This window comes from Ostrinia furnacalis, unplaced genomic scaffold (assembly GCF_004193835.3).
Source record: "Ostrinia furnacalis isolate ACB-3 unplaced genomic scaffold, ASM419383v2 OfSCF4221, whole genome shotgun sequence".
Lineage (NCBI taxonomy): Eukaryota > Metazoa > Arthropoda > Insecta > Lepidoptera > Crambidae > Ostrinia > Ostrinia furnacalis.
In genome coordinates, this window is record NW_021134460.1 from 438,331 (window position 1) to 460,958 (window position 22,628).

The 22,628-nt window shown below is 39.2% G+C and overlaps 1 protein-coding gene across 3 annotated transcripts in view; it reads right to left on the bottom strand.

Moving 5' to 3' along the window:
• Positions 1-3,005: 3,005 nt before the first annotated feature.
• Sap-r (prosaposin) overlaps positions 3,006-22,628 on the bottom strand; it is a 37,857-nt gene continuing 18,234 nt past the window's right edge. Inside the window, exons 12-25 of one of the 3 annotated variants that reach the window (XM_028313266.1) lie at positions 21,895-22,008; positions 19,086-19,276; positions 18,034-18,131; positions 17,222-17,463; positions 14,900-15,064; positions 12,993-13,127; positions 12,364-12,501; positions 11,020-11,181; positions 9,405-9,546; positions 8,745-8,875; positions 6,004-6,196; positions 4,513-4,655; positions 3,920-4,063; positions 3,006-3,420 (exon numbers count right to left, since the gene is read on the bottom strand). In XM_028313266.1, coding sequence (XP_028169067.1) covers positions 3,923-4,063; positions 4,513-4,655; positions 6,004-6,196; positions 8,745-8,875; positions 9,405-9,546; positions 11,020-11,181; positions 12,364-12,501; positions 12,993-13,127; positions 14,900-15,064; positions 17,222-17,463; positions 18,034-18,131; positions 19,086-19,276; positions 21,895-22,008 — 1,995 coding nt within the window. In that variant the 3' untranslated portion in view covers positions 3,006-3,420; positions 3,920-3,922. Of the gene's footprint in view, positions 3,421-3,919; positions 4,064-4,512; positions 4,656-6,003; positions 6,197-8,744; positions 8,876-9,404; positions 9,547-11,019; positions 11,182-12,363; positions 12,502-12,992; positions 13,128-14,899; positions 15,065-17,221; positions 17,464-18,033; positions 18,132-19,085; positions 19,277-19,938; positions 20,037-21,206; positions 21,398-21,894; positions 22,009-22,628 lie in introns of all 3 variants that reach the window. The other 2 variants (XM_028313267.1, XM_028313265.1) reach the window with 2 other exon arrangements.

Below are 22,628 nucleotides of genomic sequence, written 5' to 3' on the forward strand. Positions count from 1 at the left end.
CCTTTAGTAATTAATTAAACTACTCGCTACTGACCAGAAAACCGTTCGCAGTCTGAAGACTCATTGCTCTACTGAAAATCAACGGAGAAAGCTACGGTAGATCCAACTCTCTTCAGTAACCTTTGGTAAAGCTTGATGTCAATATGGAGAGCTATGTGCATCCAGTCACACGCCCTTTCCACCTGAAGAGTTGAAGAGTAACACACGGAAATCTATGGAAGGATATTAGATCCAATACTGTTCAGTGAAGTTGAAGCACTTTACGTCGCCCCTATTACCAGCAATGACAGCGGGAGAAGAGAGTCGCAGCTCAACTGAAGGCAGCTTGAAAGCATGGAAGCAGCTCAAAATAGATCCAACTCTGTTCCTTATTGTTAGGTAAAGCTTGATATCAAGTTCAGTTGCCATCTGAAGAGTAGCGACTGAGGACTGAGACTGCTCAATTGAGAATAGCTTGAAATCAATAGAGAGCTATAGTAGATCCAACTATCTTCAATAACCTTTGGTAAAGCTTGATGTCAATATAGAGAGCTATGTGCATCCAGTCACACGTTCCTTATTGTTAGGTAAAGCTTGATATCAAGTTCAGTTGCCATCTGAAGAGTAGCGACTGAGGACTGAGACTGCTCAACTAAGGATAGCTTGGAAATCAATACAGAGCTATAGTAGATCCAACTATCTTCCATAACCTTTGGTAAAGCTTGATGTCAATAAAGAGCTATGTGCATCTAGTCACACGCCCTTTCCGCCACAAGAGTCACCCACAGAAATCTATACACCACTAAATTTTAATCACCGAAAAAAAAAAATTCTGGTTAATGAGTTATTGATATTGATCCCATTTGTGCAAAAAAAAGAGTAAAATAAAGTGACTTAAAATATCCTCCTAAAATTGGTAATTTATTGACACACGCGTCGCTAGCACTATTTACGTACGATAATGTAACACTTATTAGAATTCCAAAAGGGTCTAAGTTAGCTAAGTATGTAATAATAACACTGGAAGCGTGATCGAGGCGTGAGCGAGACAGATAGATCGATGCAACGTGCGAGCGCGTACGACTACTCTAGCGAGCAGCGGAGTGACCCAGCTGTGACGCGTAAAATATGGACTAAAGAAAATTTAATAAAAAAAAACAACTTTATGAAAAACATTTATTTTTCTTTTGCTTTTAATTTTTCACACGTTTCTACATAACCTGTTAAAAATTTTTCGGTGATAAAAATTTAGTGGTGTATAAGATTAGATCCAATACTGTTCAGTGAAGTTGAAGCACATTACGTGGACCCTATTACCCAGCAATGACGGTGGGAGGAGAGGCGGTGCCACACGCCCCTGCCGTCTGAGGAATTGCTCCTCAACTGAAGGTAGCTTAATATCAAAAGCGGATAACAGCAGGCAGCTTGATCACTTGATGTCTATTGAATCCAATACTTTTTGGTAATTTTTAATGCAGAGAACCACCATGAACCACGAGAATTGAATACTATCGGTGATCACGAGCTGCTGTCCTAGAGGAATTAACTTCCCGATCCATTTTGATTGCTGGTAAATAAAGAGATTATGGCAATTTGTATATAAATGCTGCAATCTTTTTAACCCTTCATTTGGCAGTGATGCTTTTAAGCAACAGCCACTTTGAATATTTCTACAGCACCAAATAATAAGTTTTGTGCAAATCATTCGATTTTGTTACAAAGTTTAGTTCAGCAAAACACTAGTAAATCGGTCGTCGACTGAGTTTTGAGTGATTTCATATCCATATTTCTGTCAGACGCCAAGATGACGCGCAATGAGAATAACAAAGACGGAAGTTTTCTGATTTTGTACTATTTTATCATCTCTAATTGTTTTTGTTTTGTCTAAATTTAATTCACAATAAATCAAACTAATCATATAAAGCAATATTTGGCGTAGAAACTGTGTTTTCTAATACAATACATGCTTCCGAACCTCGATGTTGCCTAGAAGCAACAGTGCCAAACATCTAACAAAATAGGTTTAGCTTTTTGTTAATACAAAAGAGTGTCAATACACAATAAATCAATCATGTATTACATGAATAATGTTATAGAGATGGTATAGTAATTACTTTTGATGCAATTATGGACCCTGTCGGGCACAGCATTTTAGGAGAGAGGAAGAATTTGCTGTCTGTCTCTGTGATGTTTGTCTTCACACTTATACTGCTGAACTGATTTAAATGATAAACACATTTTTCTTGCGTTGAAGTCAACAACTATAGCAGATAACGGTAACATACCAGTTTCAGAAGCTAAAGAGAAAATAAAAAGCCAACCTTGGCTCGGCATATTGATCGTGAAGTATGATGACATACGTCATCTATCAAATGTTGGAGAAAAAGGTCATTGTCGACTTTGCGAAAATGGCCAAAAAAAAGTTTTAATGCATAAAAATGTGAAATACGATTGTTTTTTTTAAGATTTTCATATAAAAAACTTAATTCTATAATATATCTCAATGTTTTATTTAAGTACCCCTATTTGGCAATGTGGTAAATAAGCAACAATCGTTTTTCTCGAAAATACCAACCAAATATTTTTTTTACTATTTTTCTTAACTTTATTTGATAGTAACAATTAGGTCTAAATAGATTTTATTGAAAAAATCAAACAATTTGTGTCTTGCCAAATGAAGGGTTAAAAATATCGAAAATACGAATGACTATGACCAGCTTCCACTAAAATGCCACTGTCTTTCTAATGCGTAATCATGTAAATTTTTTTTTTTCAAGTAACTGTCTGTTATTTTTTTATTGTAAAATATTTTTTGTGAATAAAATACCTTGTCAAGTTATATTTAAAGATTTTATTTCTTGTTTAGAAATCGATATCTCGCATAGAGTAACGGGGACCACAGAGTACCTTAAAAGTAGTATGAAATGAAACACGAATAATACTTTTCCAAACTTTACTTTTTATATAGAAACAGTTTACAAATGACTTATCACAGGCTAGCGTGAGTTAATTACATTTTGCAATAAAATATTATTAGCTATAATCTGTGGTTATTCACATTATTACGATATGACATTATAATGTATTATGAGCCAACTTTACGTTAAGATGATATTATTTTAACTTGATGAAGCTATTATTGTACGCATAAAACATAAGTACACTTTTGGATTACAAAATTTACACACATTTTACAAAAATAGGGGCTAATTGAATTTTAGTCTCCAATAAATCCACGATTAATAAAAAAATACTTAGCGTAAAATAAGGAAAATACGAAAAAGAAAGTACATGAAAGAAAAAGTCACAATACTTCTCTTGAAACAAACCAAACTTAATTCTACATGGTTTTGGTAAAAAAATCATGACTTACATAATAATATTAAAATGGAGATTACTAATGCGGCTACAATCTTACGAAGATTGTTCGACCTGCTTATCCTGAAACAAAAGATAAAGAGTGTAAAAACTATTGAAATATTGATCATAATTGGACTGGCAACATTATTTTGTCAGACATTTTATGGTTGTCAAAAATATTGATATATACAGGGTGACTAGAAATGAATCAATATACTAGGTTATACTATGAGCCTTAGGCAAAATTGAACCATTTATGACATATTTAGACTTTTATTTTGTATGAAAATATCATTTAGAAACTAAACAGTTTCAGACGACTAAACAGTCGTCTGGGGCACTGCATCTAATTGAGTCAAATAAATGTGCCTTGTTTAGTAATTGAAGTTGTCTCCTTATGATTTTTCCAAAGGGTACTTTTCCAAGTTTCGTTTATTATGATGCAGGAAGTGCCACTGTAGGGAGTCACTTGGACCTTACCTACTCTGTGACATGATTAATCACGTGACATATCAAACAAACTGAATCTGTCCCATTGCAGCATAGACGCGTTAAGAATATTATCATCACGCAAACTTACCCATCAATGGTTGCCCTTATGCATATCGACGACGAAGGCCTCCGAAGCGCTGCAGAGCCCGATCTTTTGGCACACACCCTTGACGCCCATGGTTTCAATCAGGTGGATCACGCTGTCTCCGTATATCTCCATCATGGTGTGGCACTGATGGAATGAAACACTATTAATTGAGTCCACAGTCTATAACCTATAAAAGCAGCACACTTAACAGCCCGTGTTTAGCCCTACACAATCAACAAAATTATTCTTTTACACATTTTTGTTTGCATCAATAATGTTTTTGCTTTTTATGCACGGTGGAAAACACGTACACAAAATTCCGCGGGGGTCGAGGGGCAGGGTACTGTTACGTTATCTGTCATTTTGACAACTCGTTAAATACCTGGAAATTAGTTTTGTTTTGCGTCAAGATTTTTTGTTTGTTTCTCTACAAAGCCAAAAGAAGTAGGCATCGACGACGCTTGCAAAAAAACATGTCTCAGAAACAAAGTTTTGTGTATGTGTTCTCAAAAAACTTTCGCTGGACACCCGGTATGAGTGAAAGGCATTGTTTGGCCACCTGTAAGCAATTTGTTAGTTAGTATTCAACTTACCCTGTCGTAGTACTTGGCGGGCAGCAGGGCGCAGGACTTCTCGACGATGTGCACGATGTTGCGGTCCACTTTATCGTTGTTGAGCACTTTCTTGACGGCCAACACCACCGTCTCGCATACGGCGCAGTCCAGGATCTCTTCTGCTGGGAAACGGACGCTTGTTTAGTTTCAAAGTCTATTATTTATCATCATCAGGTCATTTCCACTGCAGTGCAGGATCTTCCTTTATTATGATCATATCTAATTTGCTACACTTCTTACATTGTTACACACTCACTATTTCACTGATATAAATTATGTATATGATTATCCCGTTTTCCCATTTGCTGGAAAGGTCTCATAGGAACTTTTTGACAGAAAAACTACAACTTCATTCGATTCTATTACTCGAACACGTCTGGACCAATTTGGAAAATAATTATTAATTTACATAAATCAGCTGAGTAGTTTTTTAAAATCATAAAAACCTCAGTCGCAATATTGGTTTTACAACTGAATGATATCTTCGAGAGTTGTAAACCAATTTTGATGTTTTTTCTTATCCATAACGAGGAAGCTCTTGGTCTGCATCTCACCTGATGGAAAGTGATGATCAGACCTTTGTTCGTCTAATAAAAGACCCAAGCCTCGAGGCAATTTCCTACAAATTTTGAAGCGTTATTTCAATTGGTCTTACCTCTGATGCCATCGAGCGCTATGATCTGCGGGTCGCAGAGCTTGAGCTGCTGGCACACCTGGTCGGGTTCGAGCTCCTGGGCCAGCAGGCTGATGACGAGGTCGGCGTATTTCTCCATGAACTGGTCGCACTCGGCGCGCACCGACTTGGGCAAGTGGCGGCATATGCCGTGGAATATGGGCTGTGTGGGTTGCTTTAGTTTTCCTACTTGATCATCATCAGCCTCCACTGCTGGACGACCCTCTGTAACTTACGAGAGGCAAATGGAGGATTCGGTCTACCTACATTTCCCATGCTCGCCCGACGGGTTGGGGAGTCGCCTCTTTTGACATCCACGCGAAGAGTAGGGGTAATCCTATTCTACACTTCAGGAACCACCATACTTCATAAATATAATTTCTACTTAATAATAAACACTTGCTGTTAATCTTACCTTTAATCAAATCCAGTGCTATAATCTGAGGGTCACACAGTTTCAGCTAATGACACACTTGGCCTGACGATCTGGCCTGGAAGATCTGGCGTTCGCATATTTCTCCCTTAGTCACCTCTTGAAGGGCGTTCCTGTTCACCACCAATCTATCTCTTTAATAAGGACTAATTCTTCAGTTGGTCTTACCTCTGATGCCATCCAGTGCTATGATCTGCGGGTCGCACAGCTTGAGCATTAGCTCATGATATTAATCACACTCTTGGCCTGACTGGATTAGGAGTTTTGGCGTTCCTTTAGTCACCTCTTCCTGTCACCCTTAGTTCCTGTTCTACTCTGCAAGAACCACCAATCTATCCATCTCTAATAATTCTGTTAGTCTTACCTCTGATTCCATCCAGTGCTATGATCTGCGGGTCGCAGAGCTTGAGCTGCTGGCACACCTGGTCGGGTTCGAGCTCCTGGGCCAGCAGGCTGATGACGAGGTCGGCGTATTTCTCCACGAACTGGTCGCACTCGGCGCGGACCGACTTGGGCATGTGGCGGCACACGCCGTGGACTATCTTCTTGATTTCATCCTGTTGCAGAATGCATTGATATAGTTGGGTATTTGACACTAAAACCCGGTCTGTGAGCACGTAGAATTTTGTCCAATGACCCCAAGCTACCCATCCTTATCGCGACTGTGCGACGGGCGCCCGCAGTGAGTGTGCGAGCGCGACAGCAACAATTACGCGCGAGCGATAAGGATGGGTAGCTTGGGGTCATTGGACAAAATTCTACGTGCTCATAGACCAGACTATAGTAACCAACAATTCCAAGAGACGACTTTTTTGAAGCAATTTTAGCCCTCGAAAGCGAATTAATTAGTTTCAATTAGCTTTGAAATCAATAAGAGTAGGCGCACACCGTTGATTTTTCATCGGCCGATAGTTTAGTCGGGCAGTTGATAAGTATGGGCATGTATGGGAGTGCGCACACTACGCCGATTCGATTTGGCCGATTCTTCATACAAATTAAAATCGGGCACAACTATCGGCCAACTAAAATATGCATGCGAAAAGACGTATTCGCCGGCGTCGTGACGTATATTTTATCGAAGTTACGTTAAGGCGATTAGAGTCCTCAATGACCTTGAGCGTTTGACCTTCAAGCTTCGCACAACACCCGCGCACCCCGCACGAAAACTCCGATTTGACGCCGATCAAAAATACACGGGCATAGGTAGGTACAGAATAGAAGCTCTTTCTTCATACATTACTGCCTATTATTTTAAACTTGAATTGATGAACCTTGATGTCGATGTCATTCAACCCAGGCGCAAGTGATCGCCCGAAATGTTCTAAACTAGCGCACCGTATAGTAAGGTATTTATATTTAACAAAAATTACAAATCCATGAACATTTTGTATGGGATAATATTTTTTATTTTATTTTATTTAGCTTACAATGTATGTTGTGTGTAAACTATGTTTGTTCGGGTGGAATTTTGCAAGCTGAATTAGTTAGACCCATTTCCTGACGACAACCGATTGAGTTAAAATTTCGGATACACATGCAATTCGGATGACAATGCAATATTATGATGACATGGAGCTGATCTGATGATAGAGCTGGAAAGTCAGTGACCCCATAGGAACTCCGGAATAAAACGACTCCATCGAGTTGAGGCTCGTTTGATTTGTATTTATTTATTTACATTAGGGTTTACATAGTTACGGTAAACTACTTTACAAATCACGAGTACCTACTTCAATTCTATATGTAAACAGGGTCTGATGATGGAGCTGGAATGTGGCCATAAGAATTANTCCGTGTCCATTATGCGGACGTTCTCTTGCTTGGTGTTCACCTGAAGAAGATAGTTTTATTTAGAACACATAAAGCTTAAATACAGATGACATAGTTATAGGCTTGTTTTACGTTATAACATAAGGCTTATAAGCCTTACTGTTGACTACTACCAGCGTTGCCAGTTTTTTTTTTTCGCCAAGTCGGGACTTTGGTACTTTTTGCTTAAAAATAGCGGGATTCTTCAATCAGAAGCGGGACATAGTAAATAAATAAAAAAACGTATACAACGTGTCCCAAAATTCAAGGATAAGCCGGCGCCACAGGATGGACATAGTCATGANAAATTCATTTTGATCGCTAATGTCAGTTTGCAGCGAGTAACACAACCTCCCCGTCTGAAGGCCAGCGGCCGACTGCCGCCCGCACCCCGCGAAGGCCCCCTCAACAGCAAAACGTTCGGAATTTATTAAAAGTAAAATTTATGAATGAAAGTAATGTTCGATTGAAAAACGCAACGTGTCATTTAAAGATTAAAGAATTCTTAGCCTATTCGTGCAAAAATCTTTAAAATTAACATAGCCGTTTGGGAGGAGTAGGGAATTGAAGTAAAAAATCGATGTCCCGTATTTATTTTTTTAATCCACAACAAAGAAATGTAGGAAAAATTCAAACGTGTCAAATGTAGTCCTTGAACTGTTGTATAACATATATTTTTTTCAACTATTTCTGTCCAGCAGTAAAAGAGGAGTAGGCTTTACAAAATGACCATTTCACGCGGATTGAGGACACTAATCGCCTTAATGCGTGGTGAAGTGTTCGTTTGTCGGTGCTATACGGACGACGGCAGCTTATCTCATGTAGTTGTAATTGCTACATTTTTTTAGCCAAATTAAACCTGCAGTGCAGTCTGCTATCAACTTTACTACATCATAAACCTAGATAGCTTGAAGAATTATTTCAATACTCGCGTTGACGGAAAGCAACCTTATTCCTTGGTAATTGGTAATACAGTACAAATCAAATCAAATTTCTTTATTTGCGTAATTCCAGGTAGGGTAAACTGCCTGTCATTGGACACTTAAGAAAGTTATTGGACAGTTATTTACTGAATTAAAAATAGCATTTCTATTTCAATAACTGAGAGATTCCGACTGATGGAGATAAAAGGGCGTTTTTTTAAGGAATATTCATTGTATTTGAAGGAATATTCATTTAAAGAAAATTCAAGGGTTGTTTTGTCCAATGACTGGCAGCGTCCAATGACTGTCGCTTTACCCTACATAAGTGGTCTTACATAGATTTGGTAGGTTTCACTGAAAATTGTAAACTCACCTCGTTGTGTTTATCCTTGATTTGCTCGTCGATTTCCTTCATGACGAACTCGCAGACGACACACACGGTCTTCTGCGACACCTTGTTGATGGGCCGACCGTTCACGGTGTCGTCGGGAATTTCGTTCGTTTCTGTTCGAATGTTACAATAGAATTAATTCAATTCATTTATTTAAATACTCGAAGTGGACGTCTTTCGGCTGAAACGAACGAACGAAATACTCGAAGAAGTGTTATGACCAAAATAAGAGAGAATGGATTGTATTGTCTATTTATGGATTTTAAAACTCCATTCTGAGAGCCACTGAAAGGATGTAAGTCTTGGCGTTTGTTTAATCTGGTGGTTATTCAGTGGCTTTCATAACCACTGGTAGCCATTACTTTGTGTACATGTTCCCAGTTTGGTTAGGACATTACCTAAGGTTTTAAGTAACACATTTTTTTGGAAAAAAATCTGGCCCCATAATTATTATTTTTACTTGTGTATGGTTGCGGTGACCTCAATTATTACAAACACTAGAATAAGAAAAAGCAACGTCATAGTGGGTAAAGTGGTGGCCAAATAGTAACTTTAACTTGTCAATGTATGTATATTTATTACTCTTTCACGCCAAACTACTCAACAGATTTGGCAAAAGCTAATTTTTAAATAATAACTTACCGATATCGCCATTCACGAGCATGTGTGCGGGTAGCATAGACTTCTTCCTGTTGTTCCTGTCGGCATTCAGTTGCGGAATGTCGTGGAATTTGTCGATGCTCGAGTGGGTGATCTTTAGTGGATCGGTTTTAATCGACGTGTCCTTCAGAAGAAATAAATAAACGTGAGTAAAATAGTGAAAGAGAGTATGTAAACTAATAAATTCTGCGGTGGTTTCTGATAATGTTACATATTGCAAAGATTCTGTGATGGTCTTAGGAGTGTAATTTTTTCCATCCACCATTTTTAGCCATCATGCTAGATGCGAATCGCTTGTTTTAAAACTTGTTTTAACTATAGGAGCTTGACGTTTGACTTGACAACATGACGAAAAAAAAGTTGATATTCAGAAGTTTTCTTGCGGTGAGAATACTCGGGGAAAAAATTGCATATACTCGTACAGTGATTAGCTGTGGATGTCATAAAACTAAAGGCGACTGATGCCAAAATCAGGCCTCCTCAACCCGTCTGCCTGGCCAGGGTGGAGTGTAGGCTAAATTCTGACTTTTTCCTCTGCTAAATTGGAGGGCGTCCTACCACAGAATAATAATAAGTACTACGTACAGAAGTTTTACTTCGCGAAGGTATTTAAAAAAATGTATGCTCAATGTCATTAACAATATGGTGTAATTTAGCCTGTCTCAAGAGTCAAGCACCAATTTGTTGACAAACGTCAGTGATCGGCACTGCGCCGAAGCTATAGGACTGACTTCGGTAAAATGATGTGACGTGAGGTGCCAAACTGCGGATAATGGCGCAGGAAACACATGATATAGCATGAATTATCATGAATAATATTAACTACTTATTTACCTCTCAGTGTCTTGAGGCAACTTAAAAAAAGTACATTCTGTTTTTATTATTATTTAGGCAGTTAAATACTGCACAGTATTTAGTACACCATTTTCTTTATTTTCTTCTATCATACACAAGAATACGCGTGCGTGAGTCAATGTTCGCTCGTATGTGAGGCCTTGTCGAATAGTATCCTGTAGGTGGGCCATCGTGCGTGTTTTGTTTTCGATGTAAACTCGCGGAGATGAATAGGCCTGGTCCTACTTCAATGGAGCCTAAACGACTTGATATAAGTGATGACGACAGTGACTAGGAGTAGGAGTAGTCTTACCGTGCACAGCTTAATTCAATACAACATACATCTGTTTCCGCAATTTATTACACCGATCTTGTCGCGACAAGGAAAAATTTCCGTGCTTTTAAGCGATTTTGTGATAAATATTATTTTTGTAATTAAAAATAGTTGATAATTGCTCATAAGATAGGCCCCCTTAATTTAATTTATTGTCCGTGGTGCATAATCTTTTCTTAAAGGTTTTAAACCTTTGTTTGTCACCTGTCATCCGCTTTACAATGGAGGGAAGTCGAACCTTATTTCGAACTCCTGACTCCTCCTATGTTCTTCTGATTAATTTCGTTGCGGGTTCAATGACAGTTAACTTTCCCCCGGGACAAACTTGACCTTCATTGGTTGGGTTTTTGTGGCGGTCAAGCTGTAGATCCTGGCTACACAGGAGTTGCAGTGGTGGGAACGAGAGGTGGGAATAGTATTTTTTTTTACCGTGCACAGCTTAAGGTAGACGCAGACTTCTTGAGCGTCCATATTAGCGACCAGCATTTCCACCAGTTGGTTGGTGTAGGCATCCACGAAGTCCACGCACTCAGTCTGAAGTTTGGTCGACAGGTGGTCGCAAAGGTTGTCTAGAGCGTGGCGGATGTTCTCCTGTGGAATAATAATAATAATTTTATACAATAATAATAATAAATAATAAAAAGCATTTATTTCTTTCTTTCACAATCCAGTAATACAGTGAAACACAAATTGCTATGTACTAATTGAACAGGGTAAGATTGTGAGAGAACTGGAGTCTGAACTAGGCGAGAAGCCTGTACTACAGAGCGCCAGTACTCTCCTCTCTCGATAATGGCCGGAGCACATAGAATTTATTAAAGTTATTTTAAAACTAGACAAAAACTAGACGAGTATTGAAAGAGAGTGTGTATAAGGTGAAGCGTAAGTGATGTGAGAGTGAGTGTAATGAGAGTGTGAGTGTATGTAAGTGTGAGTGTATGTGAGTGAGAATGTAGGTGTATGTGAGTGAGTGTGCGTGTGTGTTAGTAATGAACCATCTGCCCATATTACAGTTACCTAATTGGTTGAAGCAGGTTTTCCGTTTCAGCAATGTGTCAGGGGAAGTAGCAATCAAACTTAAGAGCTTGATGAAAAATACATAAATCATGGGTCATTAGATTAACTAGCTATAAAGGAGAATATACGAGCATCAGGCCTCTTAACCCGTCTGGACAGCGTGGGGAGTGTAGGTATATCTATTCTATTTGTTTTTGGTAAATTAGAGAGTTCTTGCAGGGGAATCTAGATGACCTAAGAATAAGAAATTTATTTATAATATTCATTACATGACAAATTGTGAAATTGTCAATACAGATTATTAATAATAGTCAATTGCAGAATAAATAATGAAGATTCAGTATGTGATGGCACATCGAGATGAACAGTGGGCCTCTTATGTATTTTGCATCTTTTGAAACATTTGTCTGTTTAACTTTAAAGGACCAAAAAGTGTCATTTTCAGTATCTCTCAAATGCAAATGAAGTAGGGTGATTGCTATAGTAATTAGCCTATACATAGTTATTGGTACATTGGATTGTTAATAAGTAAGAGACAAAAATATTTACTACATTGGACTGCGTATTGCTCAGAAAAAATATTTGTCTCTTTTCCTCTCTTAATAACTTCCATTAGGCTTGTTTCTTTTTATTTTAGGCAAGTTGGCCAATAACATGTATTGGCTAATTTATAGCGATCACCCTAGGGTTCTACGAGAACTTCAAAAATAAACAATTTTAAATACTTAGTTTCGAGGAGTTTTGTTTTCTACCAACCTCAGTGCGATTGTTCTTCAGCATGGTCTCGAGTTGTTCGACAGCGAACAGGCACAGCGGGCAGTTGGACTTCTCAAAGTTGATGGACACTTTCCTCACTTCTTGAGTCTGTTCGCACAGGCCCAGCGCTGGGCATACCTGTAAGAACAAAAAGGATAACAAAGAATTACAGCAATTTTCACGGAAATAGGAGACCATTTTTTTCGCTAGAAAAGCAAAATAATAAAATAATCATTACGTCTTTTTGATACCTATAATCTAAAATGTGTATAAGCTGATAAAAAAATTAGGACCCCTCAGTCGCCAGACTTGTTTAAAGTAACAGTTGAAATCTGTCAGTCGTAGTTAGTTTTATTTATTGTGTTAAGTGTGTATTCTAGTTCAATACAAATTTTATTGTAATTAATACAATTCGTAATTTATTGCGAAAGCAACTGGTTTTGATATAATGTGATCGCCGGCTAAGGTACAATAACCCCAACTATTTATGACGTTATTGCACACAATATCGGTGTACAAAAAGCGAATCCGATGTCATATGAAATCCCTTTCAGTCATACTTTGGGCCTTCTAGTCATGCATTTATTAGATAGTGCAGGAACTAAATGTAAACCAAATGTAACACTCACACTGGCCGGGTCAATCTCTTGCACCAGCAGAGCGATGACGGCGGGTCCGTAGTTGGTGACGAAGGTGCGGCATTCCCCATCGATGGACTTTGGCAAGCGGTCGCACGCCTTGTTCACTGCTTCCTTGATCTCATCCTATAAAATAAAAGAAATAGTTTTTAGAAGTGTTCGTTAGGGTCATTGTTCGTTTATGCTAAGTCGTGTCATTTTGAATTTACAAGGGCTGCACTAAAAGTATCGGGAATGGAATATTTCCACTGTTCCAGTCATATTAAAATCTATTTAATTGCAAACTCCAGGGTTTTAAAAATCGTATACCATTTATTTATTTTAAAAAAGATTCTCGGTCGTATCACAAGGTCTAGTCAAACTTGTTTAGTCGTTGAGAAAATGGAATTGACTCGAGAAAATTCAAGAGCGATGATTTATTATGACTTTCGGAGTGGTTTAACACAAAAACAGTGTGTTGACCGGATGATTTCTGCATTTGGTAATGAAGCCCCATCCAAAACCACAATTTATCGCTGGTTTCCTGAATTTCAACGTGGACGTGTCAAGCTCAGTGATGATCCCCGTCAAGGTCGTCCAAAAACTGCAGTCACCTAAGAAAACGTTGATGCTGTGCGTAAGCTGATTGAAGAAGATCGACATGTGATATACCGCGAAATTCAGGCAACTTTAGACATTGGCATGAGCCAAATACAAATAATCTTGCATGAACAACTAGGTGTAAAAAAGTTGTTTTCCCGATGGATACCGCATTCGCTCTGCGAAGAGCAAAAAGCGGCTCGCGTTACTTGGTGCGTCAGAACTCTCGGGAGATTACATGCAGGATCCTCAAATGCTGTATACAACATCGTATCAGGTGACGAATCATGGATATACGCGTACGAACCCGAAACAAAAAACCAGTCACGAGTTTGGGTGTTCGAAAATGAATTAAAGCCAACAAAAATTGTTCGTTCACGGAGTGTTGCAAAAAAAATGGTGGCCACGTTTGTCTCCAAAACCGGCCATGTTGCGACTATTCCTCTTGGGGGACAAAGAACGGTTAATGCAGATTAGTATGCTAGCATTTGTTTGCCACAGGTCGTTTCTGAACTCCGTAAAGAGAACTGCAACCGCCGCATCATCCTCCATCACGACAATGCGAGTTCTCACACCGCGCACTGAACAAAAGAGTTTTTAGAGCAAGAAAACATAGAATTATTAGTCCATCCGCCGTACAGCCCTGACCTAAGCCCTAATGATTTCTATACTTTCCCTAAAATAAAGAATAAATTGCGTGGTCAGAGATTTTCATCACCTGAAGAAGCTGTGGAAGCCTACAAAACGGCCATTTTGGAGACCCAAACTTCCGAATGCAATGGTTGCTTCAATGATTGGTTTCGTGTATGGAAAAATGTGTCAAATTTCGCGGAGAATACTTTAAAAAGCAATAAATACATTTTTAAATAGTAATGTTGTTTCACTTCCTTGATTCCCGAAATTTTCAGTGCCGCCCTCGTAGAAAGGTATTTTTCATCACTGTTTGTTCTTAGGCCAATAATATATGGACGAAGACCAATATCCTTTCTTTACCAATTGATACAACTACTACTGTTCCAGTTGCGTTATCGAATATTATTATTTTTAGTACGTTTCGTTTACGTTCTATTGACACCACAAGATACAAGTTTTGGAAGTGGACGAGTTGTTTGTAAACATCTATTTCATTACTGGCAAGGTTTTGGAATGGAGGCCACGTACCAGGAAACGCAGCGTGGGACGTCCAAGGTGGACCGACGACCTCATAAAGGCAGTAAGGCGCTGTATACAGGCCGCCACCACTCAAGCAATATGGAAATAATTGGGCGAGGCCTATGTTCAGCAGTGGACGTCCTGTGGCTGAAATGATGATATCTCACCTCAGTCCTAGAGTCGCTGAGCTCCACCTGCAGATAGTGCAGGAAGTACTGGCAGAAGGAGCAGCCGGCCTTGCTCTGAGGCATCCTCACGAACATGCGGTCCAGTGTCAGCGGCGGCAGGTCTTCCGTGTCCATTATGCGGACGTTCTCTTGCTTGGTGTTCACCTGAAGAAGATAATTTTTTTTAGAAAACATAAAGCTTAAATTTTAATACAGATAGCATATAAAAAGTTGGGTTTCAATAAGTCTTCAAGTTTTAATACTATCGACAGAATGTATTATAACTTTATTAACTAGTCACTGACAAAAGTTTCGCTTGCTTACGGATGTCTTTATTGCTTATTTTTTTCTAACAATTTATGCTCTAATTTCACATGTGCCACGGATACCACCCTTTCATGGATATGTACTGTTAATTATGAAAAATCTAAAACGTTAAAATAACGGTATCGTTGTGGCCAATGAGATGCTGTCATAGTGACATTGACGTATTGTCAATGTCACACGAGAATCAAACGTCAGAATAGAGGGACGCGCGGAGACGACTCCGCGCGCTTTTGTGCTAAGTGATGAATTGTATTTAAAATAAGGCAATATAATGTGAAAGTTGAGTATCCAGTGTTTTATTTATGAGAATAGATCTACCGGCCTCTAATAGTACCTTAAATCAAACCCTTTTGTGATACACAGGTAAAGTAGTAGTTGTTGTTTGTAGTCTTACTTCTCTTGTTACCGACTTGAATTTGATTTATTTAACAACATATTCTGTATCTGCTATGCGTTCAGAGACTACAATTTTATGACAATGGTAAATAATATAATATTATACCATAAGGGCTACCTTTTCTTTTTTATTTTTTACTACATTTTGACGTTCATAAGTGCCACTTGTGGTCTAAACTGAATGAATATTTTTGATTTTGATTTTGAAAATAATTGCAAAGAACTATATTAGTATCAACGTACCTTGTAGCTGTTAGCTTCGTCAGTACCGATGAGTTTGGGCGACGTCGCAACCGATTTGATGACCAGTTCCTTAGGCAACAAGGGCGCGATTGGCGTGTCAAGTTTCTTGCCGCACATGCCCATGAGTTGGCAGACCTTGGCGGGCTGAAGGTCGGAGACCAGGTAGTGGTAGACCATCGGGTAGTATTGCTCGGCGAGGTGAAGGCATTCCGTCTTGAAGTTACCGGTTTGNGAAGTATTTGATAAATTGTGGTCGTGGTAATGTAAAATATCATAAGGGGTGTCAATTTTCGATGAATTCCATAATTTATTGTGTAACTTAAAAAATAATTGAGATAGATTTTTTTTCTTATTTTTCCTGAAGTAGTCATGACTATGTCCATCCTGCGGCGCCGGCTTATCCTTGAATTTTGGGACACGTTGTATAATCAAAGGTTTTAAAATATGTATCTTTTTATTTGACTTAAAATTACGTTTATATACGTGACAATAGATAGCAAAAGTAGCCATAGAAAATGTATTTTAACAAAAAAATAATATTTTAAATCAGATTTACTCTATCGTTAAATTCGTCTTTAGAATAAAAAAAGAAAAAAAATAAAAAAGTTTTATTCTTTAGAATAATATGGCGTTTCAAGCAATAGTCTGGTGAAGTAAGTGTCTCTCTCCGAAAAGCGGGACCGAGCCTGTCCCGCGCGGGACATTTAAATTTGATTTAAAAATCGGGACGTCCCGCCAAAATCGGGACGTCTGGCAACGCTGACTACTACTAAAGCCTGGTCCGTGAGCACGTAGAATCCCGTCCAATGACCTCAAGCTGCCCATCCTTGTCGCGACTGTGCGACGCGCGCCCGCAGTGAGTGTGCGAGCGCGACAGCAACATAATTACGTGCGAGCGATAAGGATGGGTAGCTTGGGGTCATTGGACGGGATTCTACGTGCTCACGGACCAGGCTTTACTTTAAAATTTATGTTAAATAGACAAAACTGATCATAAGATTATTATTTAATACTGACAAAAGTTTCGCTCGCTACTGTCACTGAAAGTTTTTATACTATACTAGCCTTCAGCCCGTGGCTTTGCCAGCGTGAAAAAATGGCTGTTTTTAGGGTTTTCCCGAAATTTTTTCGAATTTTTCTCGCCGTAAAAACCGTCCTTGGACTTAAAAAAAAAAGAATCGGTAAAATTGGTCCAGTCCAGGCGTTGTTGAGTTATGCGCTTACCAACACATTTTGCGATTCATTTTTATATTATAGAAGATTTTGAATTAGCGTTACGTTACGTGACCGTCTAAAGTTGCAACTGTATCGATGCTGAAACAAAACTGCAAAATAAATAAATTAGCATCAACGCACCTTGTAGCTGTTAGCTTCGTCAGTACCGATGAGTTTGGGCGACGTCGCAACCGATTTGATGACCAGTTCCTTAGGCAACAAGGGCGCGATTGGCGTGTCAAGTTTCTTGCCGCACATGCCCATGAGTTGGCAGACCTTGTTGGGCTGAAGGTCGGAGACCAGGTAGTGGTAGACAATCGGGTAGTATTGCTCGGCGAGGTGAAGGCATTCCGTCTTGAAGTTGCCGGTTTGTTTGCAGAGACCTGATTGACAAACAAGACATCTAACTTAACTTTCAGTGGTTAGCTTTCTATGGAGGAAAAGCTGTAGATTCTGGCTATACAGGAGTTGCAGTGGTGGGAAAGTATGGTGGGATTAGTCCCATTTACTCAGACATCGGTAAATCTGAACATATTCAGATATATTTATAAACTTTTATGGTGGAGGTGGTAGAGTAAATATTAATCTCAGAATAGATCAGTCAGTTATTCGACATTTTGACATATTTTCCATACTGAACTGTCAATGTACCAGTTACACCAGGAGTTATTCTGGGATAAAAGTTTGGTCAAATCGGGCCTTAGAATACTACTTTATTACTAGGTTTCTGTTGTAGGATTTCAATAGCAACTGGTGGTTTATAAGATAAAATAAAAACTCGATTTCGGTTATCATTAATTTTAAGCAACTGGTAAGAAATATGTTTGATTGCATAAACCTTTTTATAAGATACTTATTTTATATGTTATAAAAGTTGCATTAAATGATGTACGTAAGTTACTTAGGCTTATATGAATAAAACTATGTATGTAAGTTACTTAGTTAGGCCTTACCTTTAAGCACCTTGTAGAATTCAAGTTCAGTGGTGTTGGCAACCAGTGTGTCGCGCATGTGCTTCACAAGTTGCTCGCAGAACTCGCAGGGGACATCACTGGAACAAACATTTCACTACGTTAGCACGCTGTGTGCACACGCCCTAGATTAAATTTAAGCATTATGTACTATTTTGTTTTCTGATTGACACTATATGCCTTTTGATAAATAAATAAACGATGATCATGAATGATTAAACATAGGTTTTTTAAAATGATGTCAAGTTTAATTCAACAACACAAGTATCTTCAAAGCTTCTGGAATTTTCTCGTACTATTATAACTTCTAGAATGTTCTAGCTGAATTTATAGCACAGAATAATAATAAGTACTACGCACAGATGGTTTTCTTCGCGAAGGTATTAAAAAAAATTATGCTCAATGCCGTTAACAATATAATGTAATTTAGCTTGTCTCAAGAGTCGAGCACCATTTTGTTGACAAACGTCAGTGATCTGTACTGCGCCAAAGCCATAGGGCTGACTTCGGTAAAATGATGTGTGAGGTGAGGTACCAAACTGCGGAAAATGGCTTAGGAAAAACATGAATAAGCATTAATTATAGTTTATTGTCTTTACAATGCAAATGGGTGAAGAATACACGTGCGTGCGTCAATACTCGCTCGTGATTGTCCTGTCGATTAGGTATCTCAGGAGTAGTCGCGCGTGTTTTGTTTTCGATGCAAACTCGCGGAGATGAACAGGCCTGATTATAGCAAGAACTGACCGCTCACGTGGCACACGCCCTGTGACGTCAGATTCTTCTTGAGAGTTCTAGAATGTTCTCGTAGCATTACGGCTTCTAGAATGACCTAGAATTAATGCAAACAACTCACTCAGTAGGCTGAGGCTCGAACTCCGGGAAGGTGAACTGGTCGTGCGTGTGGAACCGGTAAGTGACTGTCCGCTCATGTGGCACACGCTCTGTGACGTCAGATTCTTCTTGAGAGTTCTAGAATGTTCTCGTAGCATTACGGCTTGTAGAATGACCTAGAATTATTGCAAACAACTCACTCAGTAGGCTGAGGCTCGAACTCCGGGAAGGTGAACTGGTCGTGTGTGTGGAACCTGTAAGTGCACTGTCCGCTGACATGGCACACGCTCTCAGGGGTCAAGTCCTTCTTCACGGCTTCTAGAATGTTCTCGTAGTATTGGAATATCAGCATGGAACACGAGTCCGAGAGAGAATCCATGTTGCGGCACACCTGGATGATACAATTATTATTTAATCGCCTCAAGTGGTAAAGACACCTGTTTTTAAGACAGGCCCGAGATGTAAAGGCAACTAACTGATCCCCGTCTGGCCATTGTGGGAGTATGAAGCTCAAATCATCCATTTACCCCTGGTAAATTAGAGAGAATCGTGTTCCTGCAGTACAGGCTGAATGATGATGTATTTTTATGATTTTTTTCCTTTTAGGCCCAGAACAGACGGTGAAACGCAACTGCAACGAAACNGAATCGGACGTTAGAATACTTCTTTATTTCTAGGTTTCTGTTGTAGGATTTCAATAGCAACTAGTGGTTTATAAGATAAAGTAAAAACTCGATTTCGGTTATCATGAATTTTAAGCAACTGGTAAGAAATATGATTGATTGCATAAACCTTTTTATAAGATACTTATTTTATCTACTATATAAAAATAAGTCGGGTTTTCCTCCCTGACGCTATAACTCCAGAACGCACGAACCGATTTCCACGGTTTTGCATTCGCTGGAAAGGTCTCGGGCTCCGTGAGGTTTATAGCAAAGAAAATTCGGGAAAAGGGGGTAAAACGGGATCCACGCGTACGAAGTCGCGGGCGGCCGCTAGTATGTTATAAAGTTGCATTAAATTATGTATGTAACTTACTTATTTAAGCCTTACCTTTAAGCACCTTGTAGAATTCAAGTTCAGTGGTGTTTGCAACCAGTGTGTCGCGCATGTGCTTCACAAGTTGCTCGCAGAACTCGCAGGGGACATCACTAGAACAAACATTTCACTACGTTAGCACGCTGTGTGCACACGCCCTAGATTAGATTTAAGCATTAACATGTTTATTGTACTATTTTATCTTCTGATTGACACTACATGCCTTTTGATAAATAAATAAACGATGATCATGAATGATGAAACATAGGTTTTTAAAATGGTGTCAAGTTGAATTCAATTACACAAACATCTTCAAAGATTTTGGAATTTTCTTGTAGTATTATAACTTCTAGAATGATCGAGAATCTAGCTAGCGTGGCACACGCTTTGAGGGATCAGATTCTTCTTTACAAGTTCTAGAATGTTCTAGCTGAATTTATAGCACAGAATAATAATAAGTACTACGTACAGATTGTTTTCTTCGCGAAGGTAATAAAAAAAAATTATGCTCAATGCCGTTAACAATATGATGTAATTTAGCTTGTCTCAAGAGTCGAGCACCATTTTGTTGACAAACGTCAGTGATCTGTACTGCGCCGAAGCCATAGGGCTGACTTCGGTAAAATGATGTGACGTGAAGTGCCAAACTGCGGAAAATGGCGGAGGAAATACATGAATAAGCATGAATTATATTTTGTATTTCTATTATTATTCAGGCAGTTAAAATACTGCACAGTATTAATTACACCACCGTTTTTACATATAGTTTATTGTCTTTACAATGCAAATGGGTGAAGAATACACGTGCGTGCGTCAATACTCGCTCGTGATTGTCCTGTCGATTAGGTATCTCAGGAGGGGTAGTCGCGTGTGTTTTGTTTTCGATGCAAACTCGCGGAGATGAACAGGCCTGATTATAGCAAGAACTTACTCGGCAGGCACGAACTCCGGGAAGGAGAATTATTAGTCGTGCGTGTGGAACCGGTAAGTGACTGTCCGCTCACGTGGCACACGCCCTGTGACGTCAGATTCTTCTTGAGAGTTCTAGAATGTTCTCATAGCATTACGGCTTCTAGAATGACCTAGAATTATTGCAAACAACTCACTCAGTAGGCTGAGGCTCGAACTCCGGGAAGGTGAACTGGTCGTGTGTGTGGAACCGGTAAGTGCTGTCCGCTCACGTGGCACACTCTCTGTGACGTCAGATTCTTCTTGAGAGTTCTAGAATGTTCTCGTAGCATTACGGCTTCTAGAATGACCTAGAATTATTGCAAACAACTCACCCAGTAGGCTGAGGCTCGAACTCCGGGAAGGTGAACTGGTCGTGCGTGTGGAACCGGTAAGTGCACTGTCCGCTCACGTGGCACACGCTCTCAGGGGTCAAGTCCTTCTTCACGGCTTCTAGAATGTTCTCGTAGTATTGGAAGATCAGCATGGAACACGAGTCTGAGAGAGAATCCATGTTGCGGCACACCTGGATGATACAATATAAATTATTATTTAAGCCACCTGTTTTTACGACAGGCCCGAGATGTAAAAGACAACTAACTGGCCTGAACCCGTCTGGCCAGGGTGGTAGTATGAAGCTCAAATCACCCATTTACCCCTGGTAAATTAGAGAGAATCGTGTTCCATTCCTGCAGTGCAGGCTGAATGATGATGTATTTTTAAGATTTTTTTCCTTTTAGGCCCAGAACAGACGATGAAACGCAACTGTAACGAAACTGCAACTGCTAGTTACTTTTGAATTGCATCTAAGTTTCTGCCATAGCGTCCGTTGAGAGACCACACATGACGCGACCAGTTTGAAACTTTCAGTTACAGTTTCATTCAGAATCATCAGAAAGTTGCAGTTTCGTTGCAGTTGCGTTTCACCGTCTGTTCTGGGCCTTACTCGAAGTGAGAAGCTTCGTAAAACTTATATATTGTAAATTATTAACAACAGTTGATCTACAGAATGTTTCTTCTTACCTGAAGCAAGCTAAGGAGGAAATCTTCGTAGGAGGTCGCTTCGAACCGTCTCCTCGCTACAGCGACCGTCTGCCGGCAGTTGTTGCAGTTTACGACTTTGGTCAGCTGAGTGTTCTATAAAACAAAATATTTTTCTGTTGTGTTTAATAAAATCAGATCACATAATAGGCGAAAAATTAACTCTTCATATATTAACCCCCTTACTAATAAAACTTACACGCTCGTTGAACAGTGTTTTAAAGTGACGTTTAGTATGGAAATGTCACTTTAAAACAGTGTTCAATAACTGTGCATATTTTTATTAGTAAGGGGATTAATGTTTAGTTATTTAACATATGATATGAATTATGATACAGCCAACGAGAAAAATGATAGTAAAATTATGACAAAAGTTACTGACTGATTTTCATGCGCTGCTTCTTTTTAAAAATGTTTTCACGTCATTGTACCAAACCGTGGTAGGATTAAAGTAATACTAGCACATGTAACAGCGCTTTTAAAATCTTAATTACAAGCTAGCTACCACCATAGTACCCGTCTTTCGCCATAACAACAATATTAACAGCATTGTTTTGTGTTCCAACAGTTAGAGATAAGATAGCCAGTTCCTCTTTGGTTGAGGATTCCGGGTTTCTCGTTGTGGATAAGAAATAATTTATGTGTCAATCACACTAACGCGTGCAGATCGCCATCGCCGGCGCGATCATAGGCCAATGACAGGTCGCGTGATCTGT